Source organism: Nipponia nippon, unplaced genomic scaffold, assembly GCF_047370975.1.
Source record: "Nipponia nippon isolate SJK-2023a ecotype South Korea unplaced genomic scaffold, ASM4737097v1 scaffold_8, whole genome shotgun sequence".
Classification (NCBI taxonomy): domain Eukaryota; kingdom Metazoa; phylum Chordata; class Aves; order Pelecaniformes; family Threskiornithidae; genus Nipponia; species Nipponia nippon.
The window spans coordinates 7,803,564-7,821,872 of NW_028262402.1; the positions used below are offsets into that span (position 1 = coordinate 7,803,564).

General features: G+C 38.7%; 1 protein-coding gene across 13 annotated transcripts; it reads right to left on the reverse strand.

The window, feature by feature from the left end:
* Positions 1-27: 27 nt before the first annotated feature.
* GTF2H2 (general transcription factor IIH subunit 2) lies at positions 28-12,994 on the reverse strand. 13 transcript variants are annotated; one of them, XM_087741732.1, is made up of 16 exons: positions 11,549-12,994; positions 11,383-11,460; positions 10,627-10,663; positions 9,918-10,004; positions 9,022-9,072; positions 8,498-8,552; positions 7,577-7,682; positions 6,449-6,539; positions 6,196-6,283; positions 5,539-5,646; positions 4,276-4,339; positions 3,272-3,375; positions 2,431-2,485; positions 1,228-1,330; positions 886-925; positions 28-470 (listed from the first exon to the last, which is right to left on the reverse strand). In XM_087741732.1, the coding sequence occupies exons 1-16, from the start codon at positions 11,602-11,604 to the stop codon at positions 457-459; spliced, it is 1,137 nt and encodes a 378-aa protein (XP_087597858.1). In that variant the 5' UTR covers positions 11,605-12,994; the 3' UTR covers positions 28-456. The 13 variants fall into 13 exon arrangements, 7 of the variants coding, with proteins under 7 accessions (XP_087597858.1, XP_087597857.1, XP_009471515.1 ...); XM_087741731.1 differs by having other exon boundaries at positions 2,431-2,491; XM_009473240.2 differs by lacking the exon at positions 2,431-2,485 and having other exon boundaries at positions 11,549-12,972.
* Between the last annotated feature and the right edge of the window lie 5,315 nt (positions 12,995-18,309).

Here is an 18,309-nt window from a genome sequence, read left to right on the forward strand (position 1 = left end):
ATAATGAAACAAAGATGAATCACCACATTATCATACAAACCAGTTTTATCACTTTCGCATTTACAAATATACATGCTACTAACAATAGCATTCAGAAAAAGCCAGGGTTTTTCAGAGAAGATCAAAGAAAATAAATTGGATACAGATAATTCAAGAATATATTAACAGTAACAAAATCATTAATACATTAGGTGAAAATTAATGTTTGCTCCCAAGCCAGTGTTCATCCTTTCTGTGATCACCTAGGTCCTTCTTGTTTTGAGGTGCCTCACTGAAAGCTATGGCTGAATAAACAAAATAGATTTATGCAAGAATGACATAGATATGACAATTTCTATAAAGAGATGACATCATGCAGATATGGGAGCAGGGTGCTCATGAATACAGCCAGGACAGCAGTGCAGTGAATCATGAACAAACAAATCGCATTCCACGCAAAATGCATTCTGACACACTTTACATATGTAAACCTGTGTGGAAAAGATAGAAAAGTCAAATTAGGAAAAAATTATTACCATCATAGCACTACAGGAGGGCAACAGTTGCATTATCAAGATGGTGTACATAGACTATATTGCTAACATCACAGAAAACCAATTGAAGTTTCTAATGGCAAGTATGTCCAAAGGGCTGAGTTCAAGTCACTGTAGATGCTTCCAAATGGCTAAGAGTGGAAGGTTATTTATGCAACTCTCTAGGAAATCCCTTCCCACACTTTTATAGACTTTGCAGTCTAAAAGACATAACTCTATAACAGAGAACTCTAGTTAACCATGAGATAAACTTCCACAAATATTTTTCTGGTCTTTAGAAGACTATACTAAAGGATCATCTCTACTTCTGACACCCCTCAATGCAAATTCCAATGCAGTTCAACATACTTACATTTTGATCTTTCATTTCTCCCTGGCAGCCTTGACAATACCTAAAAGCAAAATTGTGTATTTTAACTGAAAAAGAAGTCAAGAGTGTGTAAAATGGTGTTTAAAAAACATCTCATACATAGTAACAATTTATGGCAATTATTTCAGCTATTCAACTGAACATACAGGATAACTGTTAATGGGTACTACAAATATTTCTTATTGCCAGAGGTGCCCCAAAATGCCCAAACATTCAACAGTGTCTCCAGCAGCAAAGAAGCTGCTGCCAGCTATTCTTACTTTGGTGACAAAACAATTACAGGGTCCACAAGTACATTCATTATCACAAATATGATTTGCATACCGTTCCCCCTGGTATTCTTCCAAGGGAACTTCCTGAAAGGCATCCAAAGGAAACAAGTGATGGTAAGACCGAGCCAGGTGAGGTGCAGACACTAATGTAAGACCTGCAAATAGAGACATCAAAATTACTATAAGAGAGAACTTACTGAAAAGCTTTTCTGTATTAAACAAAGCAAAAAGGAAAAAAGATTTTTTAATTACATTCAGAACTTTTAAGAATTAAAAACCATAACCATTTGATAGCTTCCATAATTGAAACCTGTAATCCTTTCCAGAATTAACTCCCAAATATAAAGAACAAGCAAATTCCTCAAATTTCTAATTAAAATGTTTAACTCAGTCTTTAGAAGTACATTTACAATGCACAGTTGTAAAGTTAACAAGTTTTTCATCCTCATGCCATAAACAAAATGCAACCATAGAAGAGTCTTCCAATTAAATGTAAATGCACAACTCTTTGGCAATGACAGTTCTGCTGTTTCACATCACCAGCTAAAATAGTGCCCAACTAAAAAGCTCTACTGCAGCCTACTATAATACTGCCAAAGGCACACCGTAGCCCTGTTTCAGCTGACACAGGTCTGCTGGTTTTGGCTGGGGTAGAGTTAATTTTCTTCACGGTAGGTAGCATGGGGCTATGTTTTGGATTTGTGCTGGAAACAGTGTTGATAACACAGGGATTTTTTAGTTACTGCTGAGCGGTGCTTACACAGAGTCAAGGCCTTTTCTGCTTCTCACCCCACCCCACCAGCGAGTAGGATGGGGGTGCACAAGAAGTTGGGCGGGGACACAGCCAGGACAGCTGACCCCAACTGACCAAAGGGATATTCCATCATTCTCTGCAATAAAAGCTGGGGGAAGAAGGCAGAAGGGGAAGGACATTCAGAGTTATGGCATCTGCCTTCTCAAGTAACTGTTATGCATGATGGAGCCGTGCTTTCCTGGAGATGGCTGATAGGAAGTAGTGAATGAATTCCTTGTTTTGCTTTGCTTATGTGTGTGGCTTTTGCTTTACCTATTAAACTCTTTATCTCGACCCATGAGTTTTCTCGCTTTTACTCTTCCGATTCTCTCCCCCTTCCCACCAGGGAGGAGTGAGTGAGTGGCTGTGTGGTGCTTAGTTGCCGGCTGGGGTTAAACCACGACAACAGGCTAGTGTTAGCTGGGGCATGGGCTGGCACAAACTTCTTCATTGCTCACTCACATGCAGTGTAAACTTCCAAGCTCTTGTTCTGCTGACAGCTGCAGCTGTGGAGAATCTGTTGCTGATACACAGGATTTCTCCAGTTACACTATTACCTTGCTGAAACGAAACTCATGACGACATGAAAACCTTGACATGAAACTAGAACAAGGTAACCCAAAACTAGAATTATTTCATCCTCTTGCCAAATACACGCATCTTGATAATACCTATTATGTTTTAGTCATACACCTGCAGCAGCTAACAGGAGGACAGCTGTCGCTCACACAATATTAATACCATTAAAAAATGCTAATCCTCCCTCCCACCCTCGTTAGGGGCAGGGGGGCACAATTGGTTGCACAGTCCATTAACATTTGCAAGACCGAAGGGCTTCCGTTTATAACTCCATGTTCAAGTGTCACTGTGCAGCCTGCCCTTGGGTTCAACTTTGAAACCTTTCATCCACATACTCCCAGAGGTGAAGGGGTGCTTCTGTCCTCTTACTCCAAAGCTTTCTTTAATCTCATGGCCTTGCACTGAGGAGTCTGAAACATTGGTGTGTCTGTTAAATTAGGATTCTTGAGGAAATTATTACCATTCATATGTGAATCATCCTCCTTCCCCCCTTTGCTTTAGGGCTTTTAGTTTATAACATTATACTGGGGAATATGATACTGCTTTACTGTTACAGGTATAGTCCTGAAAGTCCCTTGTACGAAGCTGACATCCCAGGACACAGGAATGCAGGCTTCTTAAAGCAGAGTTGGCTTTTAATTCCTAGAGTATAGTACAATTTTTCTACCCCTTAACTCTTACCACTAACTCGTAATTCATCTGCTCACCTTTGCTTGCTACTCACCGCAGATTTTGCATTCCACAGGAAGTTCACAGTATTTGGCTCTGCACTGGGGACAGAAATAGCCACCCAGTGTAAGACCCGGCTCACTGCTGTTTTCCAATTGCCTAGAGTAGCAAGAGACAATTTAATACCTAAGAGATAACACCATAATACTACATGACTAAAAATACTACATAGTTCTCACAACAGATAGTTTAAAAAGTTTCAGTAGCTTCCATGCAACAGTTCCATGTGTATGGAAGCGTCCGAAAGCAATTGATACTGTGAGATATCAGTAACTACATTTTCCCACAGAACCAGAACAAAGACCAAATTTTCCCACATAAAGAAGCCAATATATCTTCAAAAAAAATAAAGTTATGAAAGATAACAGCAGTAGTATTTCTACTTACACACACACAAATACTCTGTATTGACCTTAAGATGCATATTAGTATTTATTCTTTCAAACAGCAGACACTGTTTCCTTCTGAAAATTCAGATTCCCCTATCACCCCTGAAAACCATGATTCCTTTCATTGAGAAGAGCACTGGTACACTAATCAAATGAGGCCTCTAGTTTAAACTTCCCTTTAAAGTCACATTAAAATACTTTATTCCAGATAACGCCCTTCATCCTCATCATTAGCTTTATAGTGATAAAAATACTTGAATCAAGAAATGCAAGTAAAATTTGTAGTAACCACTTTAATACCTTGTGTTCTAATCACTGCGCAACACAACTAAAAGCCATTTACTACCTTCAAAAAATTTAGATTTTACCTTTTTTTTAGATTTGCCTTCAAAATGTAGATTTTAAAAAGCATATTCAACAGAGGTATCTATGTCCACATACTGGATGTGCAAATGGAAACAAAATTTCTACTGAGAAGTCATAAGACATGATTTACTATTTTTTCATGTTATTTTGCAATATTTTCACTGACAAGCAGATTTTCTAAATATGACTAATTTTAATTATTGAATTCTAATCAGCTCATTGAATTCTAATCAACTATACTCACGCCATGCTAAAGGATGGCTTTGCATCTTGATCAGATAGAGAAGCAATGGTATGCTGAGGAAAACCTGAAGAGAAAAACACCTCATATTACCAATTTTAAACATGCAAGTAATCTTTCCGTTTCTTACTTCAATGCAGAAGTTCAAAGATTATTCTAAACATTAAGGCCTATCTGTCTTTTTGTTTGTTTGTTATTACAGGAGAAGTAATACACTCTTACTAGGTATCAAATTCTTCTTAAAGGTCTCTACCTACATCTACCAACAAATGCCTTATTGTATTTCCCCAATTGAAAAAAAATGTTTTCATAGACTTCATATTAACTGAAGCTCACTGGAACCCCATTTTTGAAGAACAGCTAAAAAGAAAATGATGTGCAGTGGTAGGAAAGCAGAAAGAGCACTACATGAATATTCACTTGAACAAGGGTTTCTAATTAAGGGGAAAATATTTTTATATGCAGACACCAAGCATATATTCACCTTCCAAGTGCAGTATATGACAGATGAGACTATAGCACTTTACGAAGGCTGTAACAGATACCATTATTTTTACTGCTTATTTTTTGCAGCTCATGTCAAGTGGGCAGTTCATTTTTCCAACTGCTGCTCAGGCTTTACCTATAACAAGTAAATCTCTTCAGTCTTGAAATCTACACGTAAAAATACATACATTCTTATCAGTAAAAACAGGTGGATGAAAGTGAGAAATCAATGCTCTAATTTGTGGCATTAGAGTTCCTATTCTGGTTTAACTCCAGGCTTAAATTTATTGAGAAATACATCTGGGGAAGAAAAGGTACCTAATCCATTTGTTGAAAGAACACCACAACAGTGCCCCTAAGAAACACGTACTATATGGCCAAACAGATGGCTCTTATAGTTAATTAAGCTTATAATAGTTGCCTTCTGCAGGAGAAAAAACAGAGGGAGAAACAAAATCGGTTTTTATCCTTCATTTCTAAGTATTACGTTTATATCAATTACTGTACAAGCAGTATCATTCCACTTCACTGTTTCCAACTGCAGTTGAGTAATTTGTCTTATTTAATTCTTAACTTCATTTAAAAGTTGATGACTTTGCAGGAACAACATCAAGAAAATTGATATCTATCTAGCAAAATAAAAAATAAAATAAAAAAAAATTGTGCAATGTCTTTATTATGCTTCTAACTATTTGTATGGCTTTAACACAGAAGATGCAAAGAAAGAAACAGACAAGATTCACAGTCTTGTGCTAGGACTTGAACAAAACCATATCCTACCCATTCGAATAAGGGAGCACTCAGAACTTGAACTGGCAGGTGGAGGACTAACATGATGCATCAGCAGCTCCTTATAATGACTTTCATCTAAAATAACGTGGTATGTTCCTGTCACGAAGAAAGAAATGCCTTACTCTCAGATTATGAGCAGATAAGAATACAAACATTGTCCAAATGACAGAAAACATCTTAAGTAAAAAAAAAAAAATAGCCAACCCTGTGCCTAAAAAAGTCCTGTTAATGCTACTGAAAATGACAAGTTTTAAAATTAATAACACCAGAATGTTTAATTAGACATGAAGGCCCATAGCTTTTTTCTCTCTATATACTGTAGTAATGACACTGTGTTACCACTGTAGTAACTGATATTAACATGTTACATTAATTAAGTTCCACATCACATAGCTCTTTATGTGGAACACTGGGTTTTAAAATATATATATTGCTTCTCTCTAGAAATGCAGCTACCAGCTGATAATAATTTCACTAAATCCTGTGTATTTTGTAGATTTGGGAAACCCTTAAATTTTCTGCCAGCACAACAGAATATTCATCTTTAAATATCAAAATACATTAATGAATATATGAGAAATTAGTTGGCTGCTTTTGATTTTAAACTTGTATTAGTAGTATATCTACTGAATTTCAGATACATACCACCAGTTTCTCGGGCAAGCACTGTACAGACTCGAACTTCAGCACTGAGGCCGATGACAGACACTCTGATCTTAACTGCTTTTAAACACTTCAAATGGAAAAAGAAAGCATACTCAAGTTCATATGCAGAACAGAAAACAGTAAAAAGGCTCAAAGTTTTAAACGAAAATTAACTGGCAATGACACTGCAACTGTCTGTTTTTAGTCTAATAGCATGTATGTTCAACGTAGTAGTCAAACTTCACGTCTGTACCTTAATTAGATCATAGATGTTGGCTGGATCACATGTCGTCAGACTGCTGAAGACTACCAAAACCTCTCTGCTTGTATGTCCTGGCATGTGCCTAAAGAAAGTATATCGTTAATTTACTTCTATACACTAAGCTATGTGTATGCTAAAGCTTCCAAGGACTTTAAACGTACTAAAGTCAGAAGATGATATGATATGATATGAAGTACCCTACAAATTATAAAAGACGGGTAAGATCCTTCTCTGAGCACCAGAATTTCACCTTCTAAAAGCCAAAACTTTCCAGTATCTAAAATACAGTATTTGATTGTGTAGTTGTTATCTGACTGTTTGCTCTAATGCTTAAGTTATTCCTGTACCTTATCAGTACTCTCACAGGTAAAATTCACCTTCAAACTAGCAGCACTGCAGTAAGTCTTCCTGACTTCTTAAAATAAAAATCTCTAATCAGTTTATAGGTGTAAATCCATTACTTTTAACTACTCTCTTTCAGTTCTAAATGGAAAACTCTCTTCCAACTAGTCATTCAAATAATTTTTATGACACTGACTACCAGGTTTGTCCTGTCAGTGTTTCTAGCTATAATTATTTTTTAAAACAGTCTTCCACAAATGTTTATCCCATCTCAATACCTCACGTAGCAAAAGTTTTTTAAATCTATCCTACCCAAACAAAAACTTACCTTTCTAAAGTATGCCAAGACTCCCAGCAGATTATTGTGATTCAGTGCTGTTTCTTTTCCTGTTCTCTTACCATTATTAATCCCTAACTCTGCCCTCTCTCACACCTTAGCCCTCTAGCAGAAAATAACTGCAAGGTCTTTCATCGCCATATTCACACACAACATAAAATCACCTACTCTTTTTAAAATATTCTTGCTTTTTATAAGCAGCACACCTCTAAATACAAGTATCTTGTGTTAGAAAATTAACTTCTGCATTACTAGCATATTTAACTTCTTAATGGTTTGTATTGTAAGAGGACATAAAGCTGCCTTTTAAAGACTCAGGTCAGCATGATGCAAGATGCTACTTGTAAAAAATACTGTCTCTGCCCCTCAAAAATTCACAATCAGCACTATACTGATTATGGAAAACAAAGAAAACAAAAAAACTCCATGTATATACTAACTTTAAAGTTTGCATGGCCAAATTTAGGGAATTATATAGAGATGGCTCTCCACTACAGTTCATATCCACTGCTTTCTTCAGAGCAGTTACGTGCTTTTTTGAGTTACCTGTAAGTGAAAAAAACAATTCACCTGAAATAACAAGCTAAAAGAATTGAAATATTTAAACTATATATTTAATGAAGTGTACTTGCACAATAACAGTTTTCAAACTGTGACTTGTAACTCTACATTTCTCCTTAGAAAGTGACCTCTTGATCAGAATGTAGAAAACAATAAAACAATATATTAACAGAAAGACATTTACCCTACAGATGCTCAATCGTTAGAAACTAAGAAGTTAAAAGGAATAAAATCGCTGTTGTGGATCATTAAGCGCTTAACACGAGTGTGAAACGCCTCACAAAGAGTCAGCAGAAACAGAGTTTAGTTTCCTCTGTTATCCTCAAAGTACTGTTCAAGGATTGATTGATCCTCAAATTCTTCAATAAAGTTGCTCCAGTTTTACAGGCGAACAAAGAGGAAAAAATAAGACTTCATCTCTGAAGCCACATGGATTCCTAGTGACAGAAGGCAGGAACAAAAGAAACCTTGCTTCTTAACATCTGATCAGATTTCACAGAACACACAGATGTCATAAAATACAAAATTAACAAACAGGGGAGAAACTAACCAGAGGGGAAACAAAGCATATTTCAGTTGCAACCTGGGTAAGACTTGAACAAGCACGCAATGACAATTCTAGATCAAAACATCAAAATAAAGACTCTGGTTTTGGATAAGTTGCAATAACCTTTCTTTTAAATCAAAAATATTATGTTAACGCTACTTCACTTTCAGAAGTGTCATCCAGGTAGAACTCATAACATCAACACAAGAGATGAAAATGTCTCCAATTTAAAAAAAATATACTACCTCCCTACCTGAAAGTTCTGTCATTTTTTCAGCTCTTTTACTCTTGGTTACAATTAAGCCAATCTGGAGAAGGAAAAAAAAAAAGGCAAAACTTTTCTTAGCAAGTTTAAAAATAAGCTGATTTACATTTTTGCTATATTTTGCCGAACACGTCTTTATGGATCAGAATTACTTAACTATACAAGTTTTCTTGCAAGTTTAACAAAAGCAGCACAACACTATGCATCAGTTAACATACATTCCTGTATTTCCAGTACTTTTGCCACAAGGTACAAAAAGAAATTTTCTAAAATTCTAAATGCCTGAAAAAAAATACAATCAGATCTTCTGTGTTAGAATTTATGTTTAGGAAAAAGGGAATATATGGACTCTTATTTTCATTAGTTCAGGCAGAAACAAGAATTTCACCAGACTGATGAGGAAGGGACGGAAGGAACACATCAATTAGAAACAGTTTACTAGATAGTGTTAAAACTAAAACTAACTTTTAAAATAGTTTTCAGTTACTTGTTTCTTGCATGGTTGTACATACCTGACTAATAGGATTTTGGTCAAAGTACTCTTCAACAAAATATTCCAGTAACTACAAAGAAAAGTTAACACCGTTGAAAACTGAAGACAGTTTTATTCCACATGCATTAAGTAGGTGGTACTCGCAAAACATCCACTATCACTTAAAAAAATGCTGGGGAAAAAAAAAAGGGGGAGAATGAGCTGTTCCTTTCCATTCTCCTTTCATCCTAGCCCTTCCGTCCTTCTCCTTCCTTCCACGTTACCCATACAATGTAAATTTCAGAAACCACCCACCCCTTATTTTATTCACTTTATATGTTAAAGTTCTGGATTACTGTTGTTTCAAATGGAGGTTTACGATACACCAAAAAGCACTAATTCATACAAAAATCATCAAACCCCAGGATTTCAATGCTTAGTGTTGTTAGAGAAGACCATATAGTACAAGATGTACAGTTCAAGTCCTCCACAGTCTGAAGCAGCCATCCAGTTCAACTCCTGCCTAGCATCCATTCAAACCACAATTCATCAAACCACAACTATAAAAAAAATAAAAATTTAGACGTGCAATGAAAGCATGTTTGTTCTTCTTTCATCCCTTATTACAGGCAACACTTCAGCTTTATTTCCACATACTTTTCATAATGTGTCTTTCCACAATATGTCCTTACGAAGTGTTTTTACCATACAGAAGTACTCGTGCAAGGCAAACTAATCACACAGATTTTACTATTCAAAAGCCAGGAAGATTACAGACCAGCAACAGAAACAAGGGAAAAAGTAGGGATGAGAGAAGAGATGAGGCTACGCACATAATCTAGTCACAGGAGACTACCATTCTTTTAAATGCAAAATGGAACTGGTTTACAGAAAAACAGTGGATTAATAAGAGAAAACTTATGAGTACAGAAATACCTTCAAAGTGCAAGTAAGTCTGTTTGGTTTTAAATCTTGGTCCTCCATAGTTCTTGATCCATCAACAACCACGTAAAGGTGACGCATCTGCATTTTCACCATAAGTGATAATCACTCACAGAACAGATATTTCAATGAACTGTTTATTATTCCATTTAGTTAAAAAAGCAACTACTTCCTCCCTCAAACAGCAAAAATTCAGTACACTGAGCTATGCAATCAACAACAACTGGAAAAGTAATGCATTTTTTCCACTTTTCCTTCAAAATGAAAAAAAAACCCTATATTGAAAAATGCACACTGTTCTCCTCTCATGAAAAACTACAAAATATGCATAGTTTGCACCTTCACCTCTTCATCTGAAAAGCTCAGTGTTGTACGTTATTATTTACAACTCATTTAAACTATGCCCATTTTTCACATGAAGAAATATTGACAGTGCAAGTGCATGTCATCTGACTGCTGATGCAAAACACACCCCAATGCAGTGAACATGCCAAACCTGCCCCTCTGAATACTCGTGCTTCACATCCCACACCACCAATGAACAAAAAATGTTTTTTAAAAAAAAAAAAAAAAGTTTGGTGGAAAATGCAGGCTGTGGTCTCAAGCACATTAAGTTAGCAAAAGTGTATTTCAGATGAGGCATACTACCTCTATTCAAGTAGTCTTGGACTCAGGACAGACAAGGGTTAAGATATTAACTTACCATTCCCAGTCGAACTTGTCCATGGTGTTCATAGAGTCTAATAAAACACAAAAGGATTTAAGTAAGATGCAAATGAAGGAATTGTTCCTAAAACAAAAGTCTGGAACAAATCCAATACGAGACTTTTGGCAAATATGAAGCAATAACAAACCACAGGCACTTATTTACACTGAAAAAAAGACAATTCAGTTACAAACAGATTTCATGTCTCTCAAAAAAACCAAAAACTATTTCTTATTACCAGGTTGAATGGAACTTTAAAATTTTATCCAAATTTGAATATTTTAACACGACCTGAAATAAAACCAATCCAGATTTTATCCAGCAATTTTTCTGGCAATTTGAAACACAAATCTGGTGCCATGATACCAAAACCCAGCTTGAAGCACGATTTGTATATTGAAAAAATGTTGAAGAATTTTCTCTAAGCAGTGCAATCTGCAATTGCAGTGCTTTGCACCATGTTTCATCAGACCAAGACCTCACCTCTTTAGCTAGAATACATCTGGGCTATCTAGCCTGTATACATTCAGCCTTGAAATTAAAGATAAAAATAAATATTACTATTTTTCCTGCCACAATTAGTAAGTAGCAGGCAAGAAGCATGCATCTGAAGCTCTGCAGGGGTAAGGACACAAAGCTACTGCAAGTGTGCCGATACGCTTGCTGACCCTCGAGGACCCAGTTTCAGAATGGTTAAGTCCCTCTAACTGAGCAAACCGGTATTATTAGCAGGCTGGTGGCAACACATAATACCTTTTCCTCTTTGCCTTGAAAAGAATGTCCTCGATGGTGGCTTTCAGCGATCCGGATTCGTCTTCTTTAAGGATTTCCCTACGCAAAACAGATCGTTGTTGAGCAGAAGGGAGATTTTTCTCGTCTTTCACCAACAAGGAGGTGAGAAGGGAAAAGGAAAGCCTACCATGTTCTTTCGTAGCCTCCTTCCCAGCGCTTGGTCCGTTCGGGTTCCTCATCCATCTCCGCGGCTTCGCTCTGCCGCTGCGGAGGGCAACGACGGCCGCGCTCGGGACGAGGCCGAGAGCCGCTGGCCCCGGCCGGGGAGGCGCAACTCCCGCCTGACGGGAAGCCCCGTTACGGTGCCGCACGGCGGGCGAAGGGGCTGTGAGGAGGGACCGGCCCCAGGCGGGCCACCCGGGGGGCTGAGGGGAACCGGGCCCGCACTCCGGCCCTGCCTGCCGTCAGGCCCAGCCGCCCCACCGCGCCGAACCGGAAACGCCAGCGCCCGCCTTCTTCCGCCTCGGTGCACCGCCAGCCCCTCCCGGCTGCCGCCCGGGCCGCGGAGCGATCGTTCCGGGGAGGAGAGGCCCCGGAACGGAGGCGGCCTGCTGCCCACCTCGCAGGAGTGAGCGAGGGGAGAGCCGGTGGCTGTCACGGGTGATGCCGGGTTTAACTTGCCCGGAGCTTCAAAATGCTCTGAGGCCGCACCCGCCCAGCCCAGCCTTACCGCTCGGCGGGAAACAGACCATCGGGGGAGGCGGGAGCGAAGCCGTCCGGCCTCTCAGCGGCTCCGGTGAACGGGCGACCCTCGGCATCTCAAACTGACGAAAATATTGCTGCCGCTACGGTTAAATACAGGATATTTTCCACAACAACGTCAAAATACTCCAATTAAATTATTAAAAGGGCGGTAGCGTAGCGAAAACGCGTCGCGGATCCATCACTCGTGTGGGCACGGAGCCGGCGGTGAGTTTCTGTCAGGTCAAACCGGCCCTCGCTCCTCTCACCCACCGGTTAACGGCATCAAGGCGCTGTCTGGGTTTACACGGTGTTTCTGTAATTAACTGGAGTGATTTCAGTAACTAACAGAAGAATCCGGGAGCCTGGAAAAAAGGCCATTATTTACATATACTGTAGCACTGAATTTTAATGCATAATTACGCTCATCAGTTACTTAATGAAAATAGCTGCCTATTATCCCGGTAGCAAAAGCACTGCTTTAACTCTATTCTAAAATACAGAACTTGGAATTCATTCATTGCTGCAAAGTTTAAGGTATATTTTCTGTGATTTTAGTGTGCTCACAGGAGCAAACTAAGTAGTGGAGTAATACAAGTTTTTGCAGACACGCAGAGCGATCTCACCGTATTCAGAATCACCCCTTTCAGGCTGGGTTCTTGTTTCAGTGCGATAGCTTTCTTTGGGGATTTCTTTTAATAAACCACCACTACAAAGCTGTGAACAGTTAACTGGCAACTGCATTTAAAAAGTAGGTTGGGATGCTTTGTATTCCATTGAGTGAGTGTGCTAATTGCTCTGACCAAAAGAAATGTAATTTTTCACTAAAGGTTGTGTACGTTTCATTTTTCAGATATCTTTATATTTACTGTTTTGTCTCCTTTGCAAGCATACAATTTATTTTTAAAGGTAGCCAGACAGATATAAGAAGGACTGTAGTTCATATCCGGCAGCTCTTGGCATTACAGATTACAGCAGAGAGATTTTGAAATATTGATTAATGTAGCAGAGTGGTTGGGTTGGATGAGTTCTAACCATACATGCCAATGCAACTTTGAAAAAGATTATTTTTGGTCTATAAAATAGCACAAGTCTAGACTAGAAGATGTTGTAATGTAGGGATTTCTTAGAGATGAAAACCTCCTGAAGCTATAGCTTTTCCTTTTCACTTGCTTTTCAAAATAGGGCAACAGGCTGTTTTGTTTGCACACAGAAAACTCTGACTAGACACTAAAAGAAAGCATCAAGAAGAACACCAGTTACAGTTTTAACACCCAGTAGAAATACTGTTTTTTCGGCTGGTACATAGGCCCGGGAGGGGCTTTTATTGTTCTCTCCAAAGAAGAAATCTGAAGCACTTGTTATAGTGATTATCTTCATATGCAGGCAGAAAACAGGTTGTGCATCTCACACTGAAAACGCACTGTTACAGATGTTAACTAAACACTTTTCACAACTACTGTAGTAAAGATTATAAAGCTACGTTTAACTATGTAACAGTAACTTTCTTCTATTACCCTTACTTTGCTATGCCCAGAAATTGACAAACAATTCTGCAGTAATACCATACCAGTTCATGCCAAATGAAGCACAACGTGGTCCCTACGTTCAGGAGTTTACAACAGCAACTAGTTCATGTTGTTAAACCTAGAGGATGGTTTGTTTAAATACAAGAAAAGCATTTTCAGTTGTATGGATTAATGTCAGAGTACTTGAGAAGAAGACATGGTGACAAGATGTTGCCATAGGATGGATTGGCCTTTGTGAGAATGAGGCAGCAGGGAAAAAGACAAATACAAGAGTACAAGGGAACAGAGGGACAGATTTGTTAGCAGAACAAACTCACTGACAGAAAAACAGGATCAGAACTATGAAACATTCTGCTGTAAAAAAGAAAAAAAATACTTACATATAATTTACACATGCATACATATAATTTTCATGTAGCTCCAGAACAGAACACTACATGCAGTGGTAGAAAAGGAAAATTACTGTAACTACTCAATTATAGGTAGAGAGGAAGAAACTCAATGACATCTACAGAGTGCATATATTTTAGGAATAGTAGGGAATAAGCAACCTTTCAGGATGAAAGAATAGATCATAGCCATTTTACATGTTCTGGTAATTCCACAAGGTCTTTATCTATATTTAGACAGGATTACAGGGCAGGTTCTAGAACTGTACGAATGTCTCAAATTATTTATTTTGTTAGAGTGAAAACTATATGCAGTTTTAAAAGCTTGCAAACGTTTGCTTTCCCACAACACAAGCAAAAAGAAAATGCAGTTACACAAGAGTGTACTCTTTCACGTGCAGAAAGAGTCTGAGATCTTTTCAGATTAACATCAAAATACAAAAAGAGGTAACAAATTAGTTTCAGGTATTTTGATGTTACGTGATCATGTTTTGCTTCTACCTAAAGTAATTCTGAGTAGCATTGATCCCTCTGTCGTAGTTTAACCCCAGCCAGCAACTAAGCACCACACAGCCGCTCGCTCACTCCCCCCTGGTGGGATGGGGGAGAGAATCGAAGAGTAAAAGTGAGAAAACTCATGGGTTGAGATAAAGACACTTTAATGGGTAAAGCAAAAGCTGCGCGCACAAGCAAAGCAAAGCAAGGAATTCATTCACTACTTCCCATCAGCAGGCAGGTGTTCAGCCATCCCCAGGAAAGCAGGGCTCCATCACGCGTAACGGTTACTTGGGAAGACAAATGCCATCACGCGCAATGTCCCCCTCTTCCTCCTTCCCCCAGCTTATATACTGAGCATGACGTCATATGGTATGGAATAGCCCGTCAGCCAGTCTGGGTCAGCTGTCCTGGCTGTGCTCCCTCCCAGCTTCCTATGCACCTGGCAGAGCACAAGAAGCTGAAAAGTCCTTGACTAGTGTAAACTCTGCTCAGCAAGAACCAAAACATCAGTGTGTTATCAACATTATTCTCATCCTAAATCCAAAACACAGCGCTCTACCAGCTACTAAGAAGAAAACTAACTCTATCCCAGCTGAAACCAGGACACCCTCTCACGTCACCAAGAGTTTCCATTTCATAAGCATCACAGTGAGGATCAGCCCAATAAAGCTAGAGATAGTTTTAGCCAATTTCTCTGCAGAGCAATCATAACTTTACTGGATACAGTGGAAGTGTGCCAAGACTGGGTTTGACCTCTTGAATTACAGGAAAGTTGCCGAGCATCCGTTTCTAAGGGGTGTCACTCTGCATCCCAGTAAGACAATAAATGAGGAAGAAAACATTTAAACAGGAGTAACATTTCCTTAAATAGGAGTGGGGAAAAGCTTACTGCTTCAGTATGTGTCAGCCTGCTGCATTTATTAGGAGCAATGTACAAATATAGGGGAAACAGAGGAGAAATGAATTCCCTTTCAATTAAACCATACCTGGGAAAAATCCAAGATATTTTGAAGGAAAGCAATGAAAACTACTGAAGATGGAAAAAGGGGAATTCTTTAATGTAAGAAGTCAAGATTTGCTTCTAGGAACTGAAATAAAGTTGTAGTTTGATCTACTCCCATTAGATCACATGCCATCCTTTCTTAAGAAGGAAAAAATCCAATTTATAAAACGTTGAAATGGAAAAATGGCTGCAAGCTGACAATTTTCATAGAAAAAGAGAGAAATGAGACTTCTTTCAGAAAAACAGTATTTTTTATTGTTAAGGCCAAGAATGTCAATGCTGGATGGGAATGCACGATATACAATAATTTTTTAGATTATAATTGTCCGAATACTTCAAATCGCACCACTATTTTGAGATTAATTAACTAAATACTGGATAGCTTCTTCTACAATTTCAAATCCATTAGGTTTTTCATTGCCACAAGTATTTTTAATTGATACGCTGTCACGAAAGCTAGTCCACCCTACTACGTGATACAAACTTTTGGTTACATTTGTTAGGTGCTGCTTCATCTGTCCTGCAAAAATGTACCGATTAGTAAAGAGTATGCCACAGTTATCTTGATCAAGGATATCCAGCTGTTTATTAAGACAAAAAAAAACCCTTTCATTGATTCATTCAAGTCCACTTTGAAAACTATTGTATTCCTGGAAACTGGTAGTCTCTTGGACATTTCCCTTTGTAGATCTGTGAAGCCAGACAGGCATTTTCTAAGAGGAAGACTGAGCGTATATAACAAGAACTTGTATCCTTCAGTGCCTGAGGGCAGGCTGTAACTGAAAGTGGACGCTGTATGCCCATTGATGTAGGGCAACATTACTTGATAAGATTCAAATAAATGTTAACTACCTTCTGCAAAAACGCAGTCACGCGAGTAAGATCACATAGCAGGCGGTTTACATGTGCATGCAACAATGTAAATTCACAGAGTTGAGACTTGAGAGGCTGCATAGAGAGACCGAGGTGATAATCATCTAGTAACTTTATTTTTGTCTGAAGTATACCTTCTGTTCTTTAAGGATATCAAGAGACCACTTTCCCTGATAGTTCTGATTGTAACTAATTCTCACTCAGTTTCCTCCTAACTTCTGTTGTGCATTTGACTGGCTTCAACTCCCAGCCATTAATTCTTATTTCATTAATCTCAATTTCTCTGAATGATAAAAACGTTTCCTAGACTAGTATTTTTTCTTTGGCACATTCAGAGCACCGTCGACAAGACCCTTTTCAGTCCTCTAATAGGCTAGAGCAAAACCGCCTCACCAGTTGTATGCACCGAAAGTGCCGGCTTAGCAGTGTTGAGGTCTCTAACAGATCCAGGACTGAGCAAGTAATTTACTGGAACGGTCGCAATGTGTTGCCCTGCTGGACTTCCTAAGCTGCAAAGGGTAAATGCCACCTCCTAGGGCTCCGTGCTTAGCACGCCCCACTGCTATCCACTGCACTAATCCTACTTGAAACCCAAAAGGCTGGCAGAAGGGAGTATTCCTACGTATCTTCTCTCCCCAGCTTTTGGAAAATCCACTCAGCTGCACCTTGCTGGGAAAGGTGGAGCAATCCACACACAGCTCTCTCTGCTTGGTTTATTTCCTCGTTCCAGCCACAGGCATGGTGTCCCCTTTTCACAACTCATTTGTTGGAAACTTTGCAGGAAAGGAGAAGCACAATGGTTCTGCAGAGGCTATGCAGGCACTGTCTGAGGGGCCAGGAACCAGCTTCTCAGAGACCGAAACTCAGACCACTGCCAAAGGGAGCATGGAGCTGGGTCTCAGTGTCCTATGGGAGGAAGACCTATTAAGGGTATGGACTGTGAATCTTTCAAAGAAAACATCAAAGTCAGCTTCTTTTTAGCACTTTATAAACATCAGTTGATCCTTAAAACTGGATTAATCTTCTCCTGGTACTGATGCAATGCCCAGAACTTCCACTGAGAAAAAATGAGAAACCTGGGTGTACAGTGAGAGGTCATTTAGATTGCAGGGACTTGGACAAGGACCTCTCTTAGAAAGAAAAGTTTAACAAGTATACAGCACAATAGGTATAAAACACTTGGCCCAGCTCCTTTATAAGGTAGAGAGGCTTCCTTGTCTTTGAAAGGAATAGAAACCTGAACCAGAGAGAGAGGCACCTGAAAAGAGAGGGAGAACGAGGGATAGCACTGACTGTCATCTGATTTCAGAGTGATGAAAGTATTGAGACACCTTCCAGGTAGATGAGACTGAAGGCTTTTAAATGAAGAGGTGCCATGTTTTCAAATTCTCTCAGTGTTCCCATGGTGTCTTGTGTTATTTACTTCATCCACTAAAACTCTTGGAATGAAGTGGCTGATAAAATTGGAATGTCAGCTTTATAAATATGAAAGTGGGTGTATAGCCATCAGGATTGCAGTGTGAACGATAAGGGCTCAAAATTCAGAAGGGATATAACTACCAGAGTGAGGTATATTAATGCATTTCCAGTACTGAAGAACACAGGTGGTACTGTTCTAAACTGGAAACAGCTTTCGTGATGTCTTGCCTTTAAATTAAGGCAGAAGTTGAAAACTTTCTTTTAAAGAAAAAACGATTGCTAACAAAAATTTGAAATAACTGTAACCAGAGCACCTTTTTCTAACAAAATGCCTTTATAAGCAATAGAATAACATAGCTTCACTGGTGTTTGTTTTTTTTTTCAAATTAAAATATATTTCAGAGCAGACAAATTGCAGTTGTGGAAAACTGTACAAAGAAACTATCAATACTTCTAATAATTTTAGTAAGTTAAAAAAGTAAACAAAGATGTGAAA

Excerpts from the sequence above, each read along its gene's own strand:
- GTF2H2 (XM_009473240.2), bottom strand. The coding sequence starts at position 11,604 with ATGGATGAGGAACCCGAACGGACCAAGCGCTGGGAAGGAGGCTACGAA. Across the intron at positions 11,461-11,548 it reads GGAGGCTACGAAAGAACATG|GGAAATCCTTAAAGAAGACG; the intron begins GTAGGCTTTCCT and ends TGTTTTGCGTAG. Across the intron at positions 926-1,227 it reads GAAGAATACCAGGGGGAACG|GTATTGTCAAGGCTGCCAGG; the intron begins GTATGCAAATCA and ends TTTTGCTTTTAG.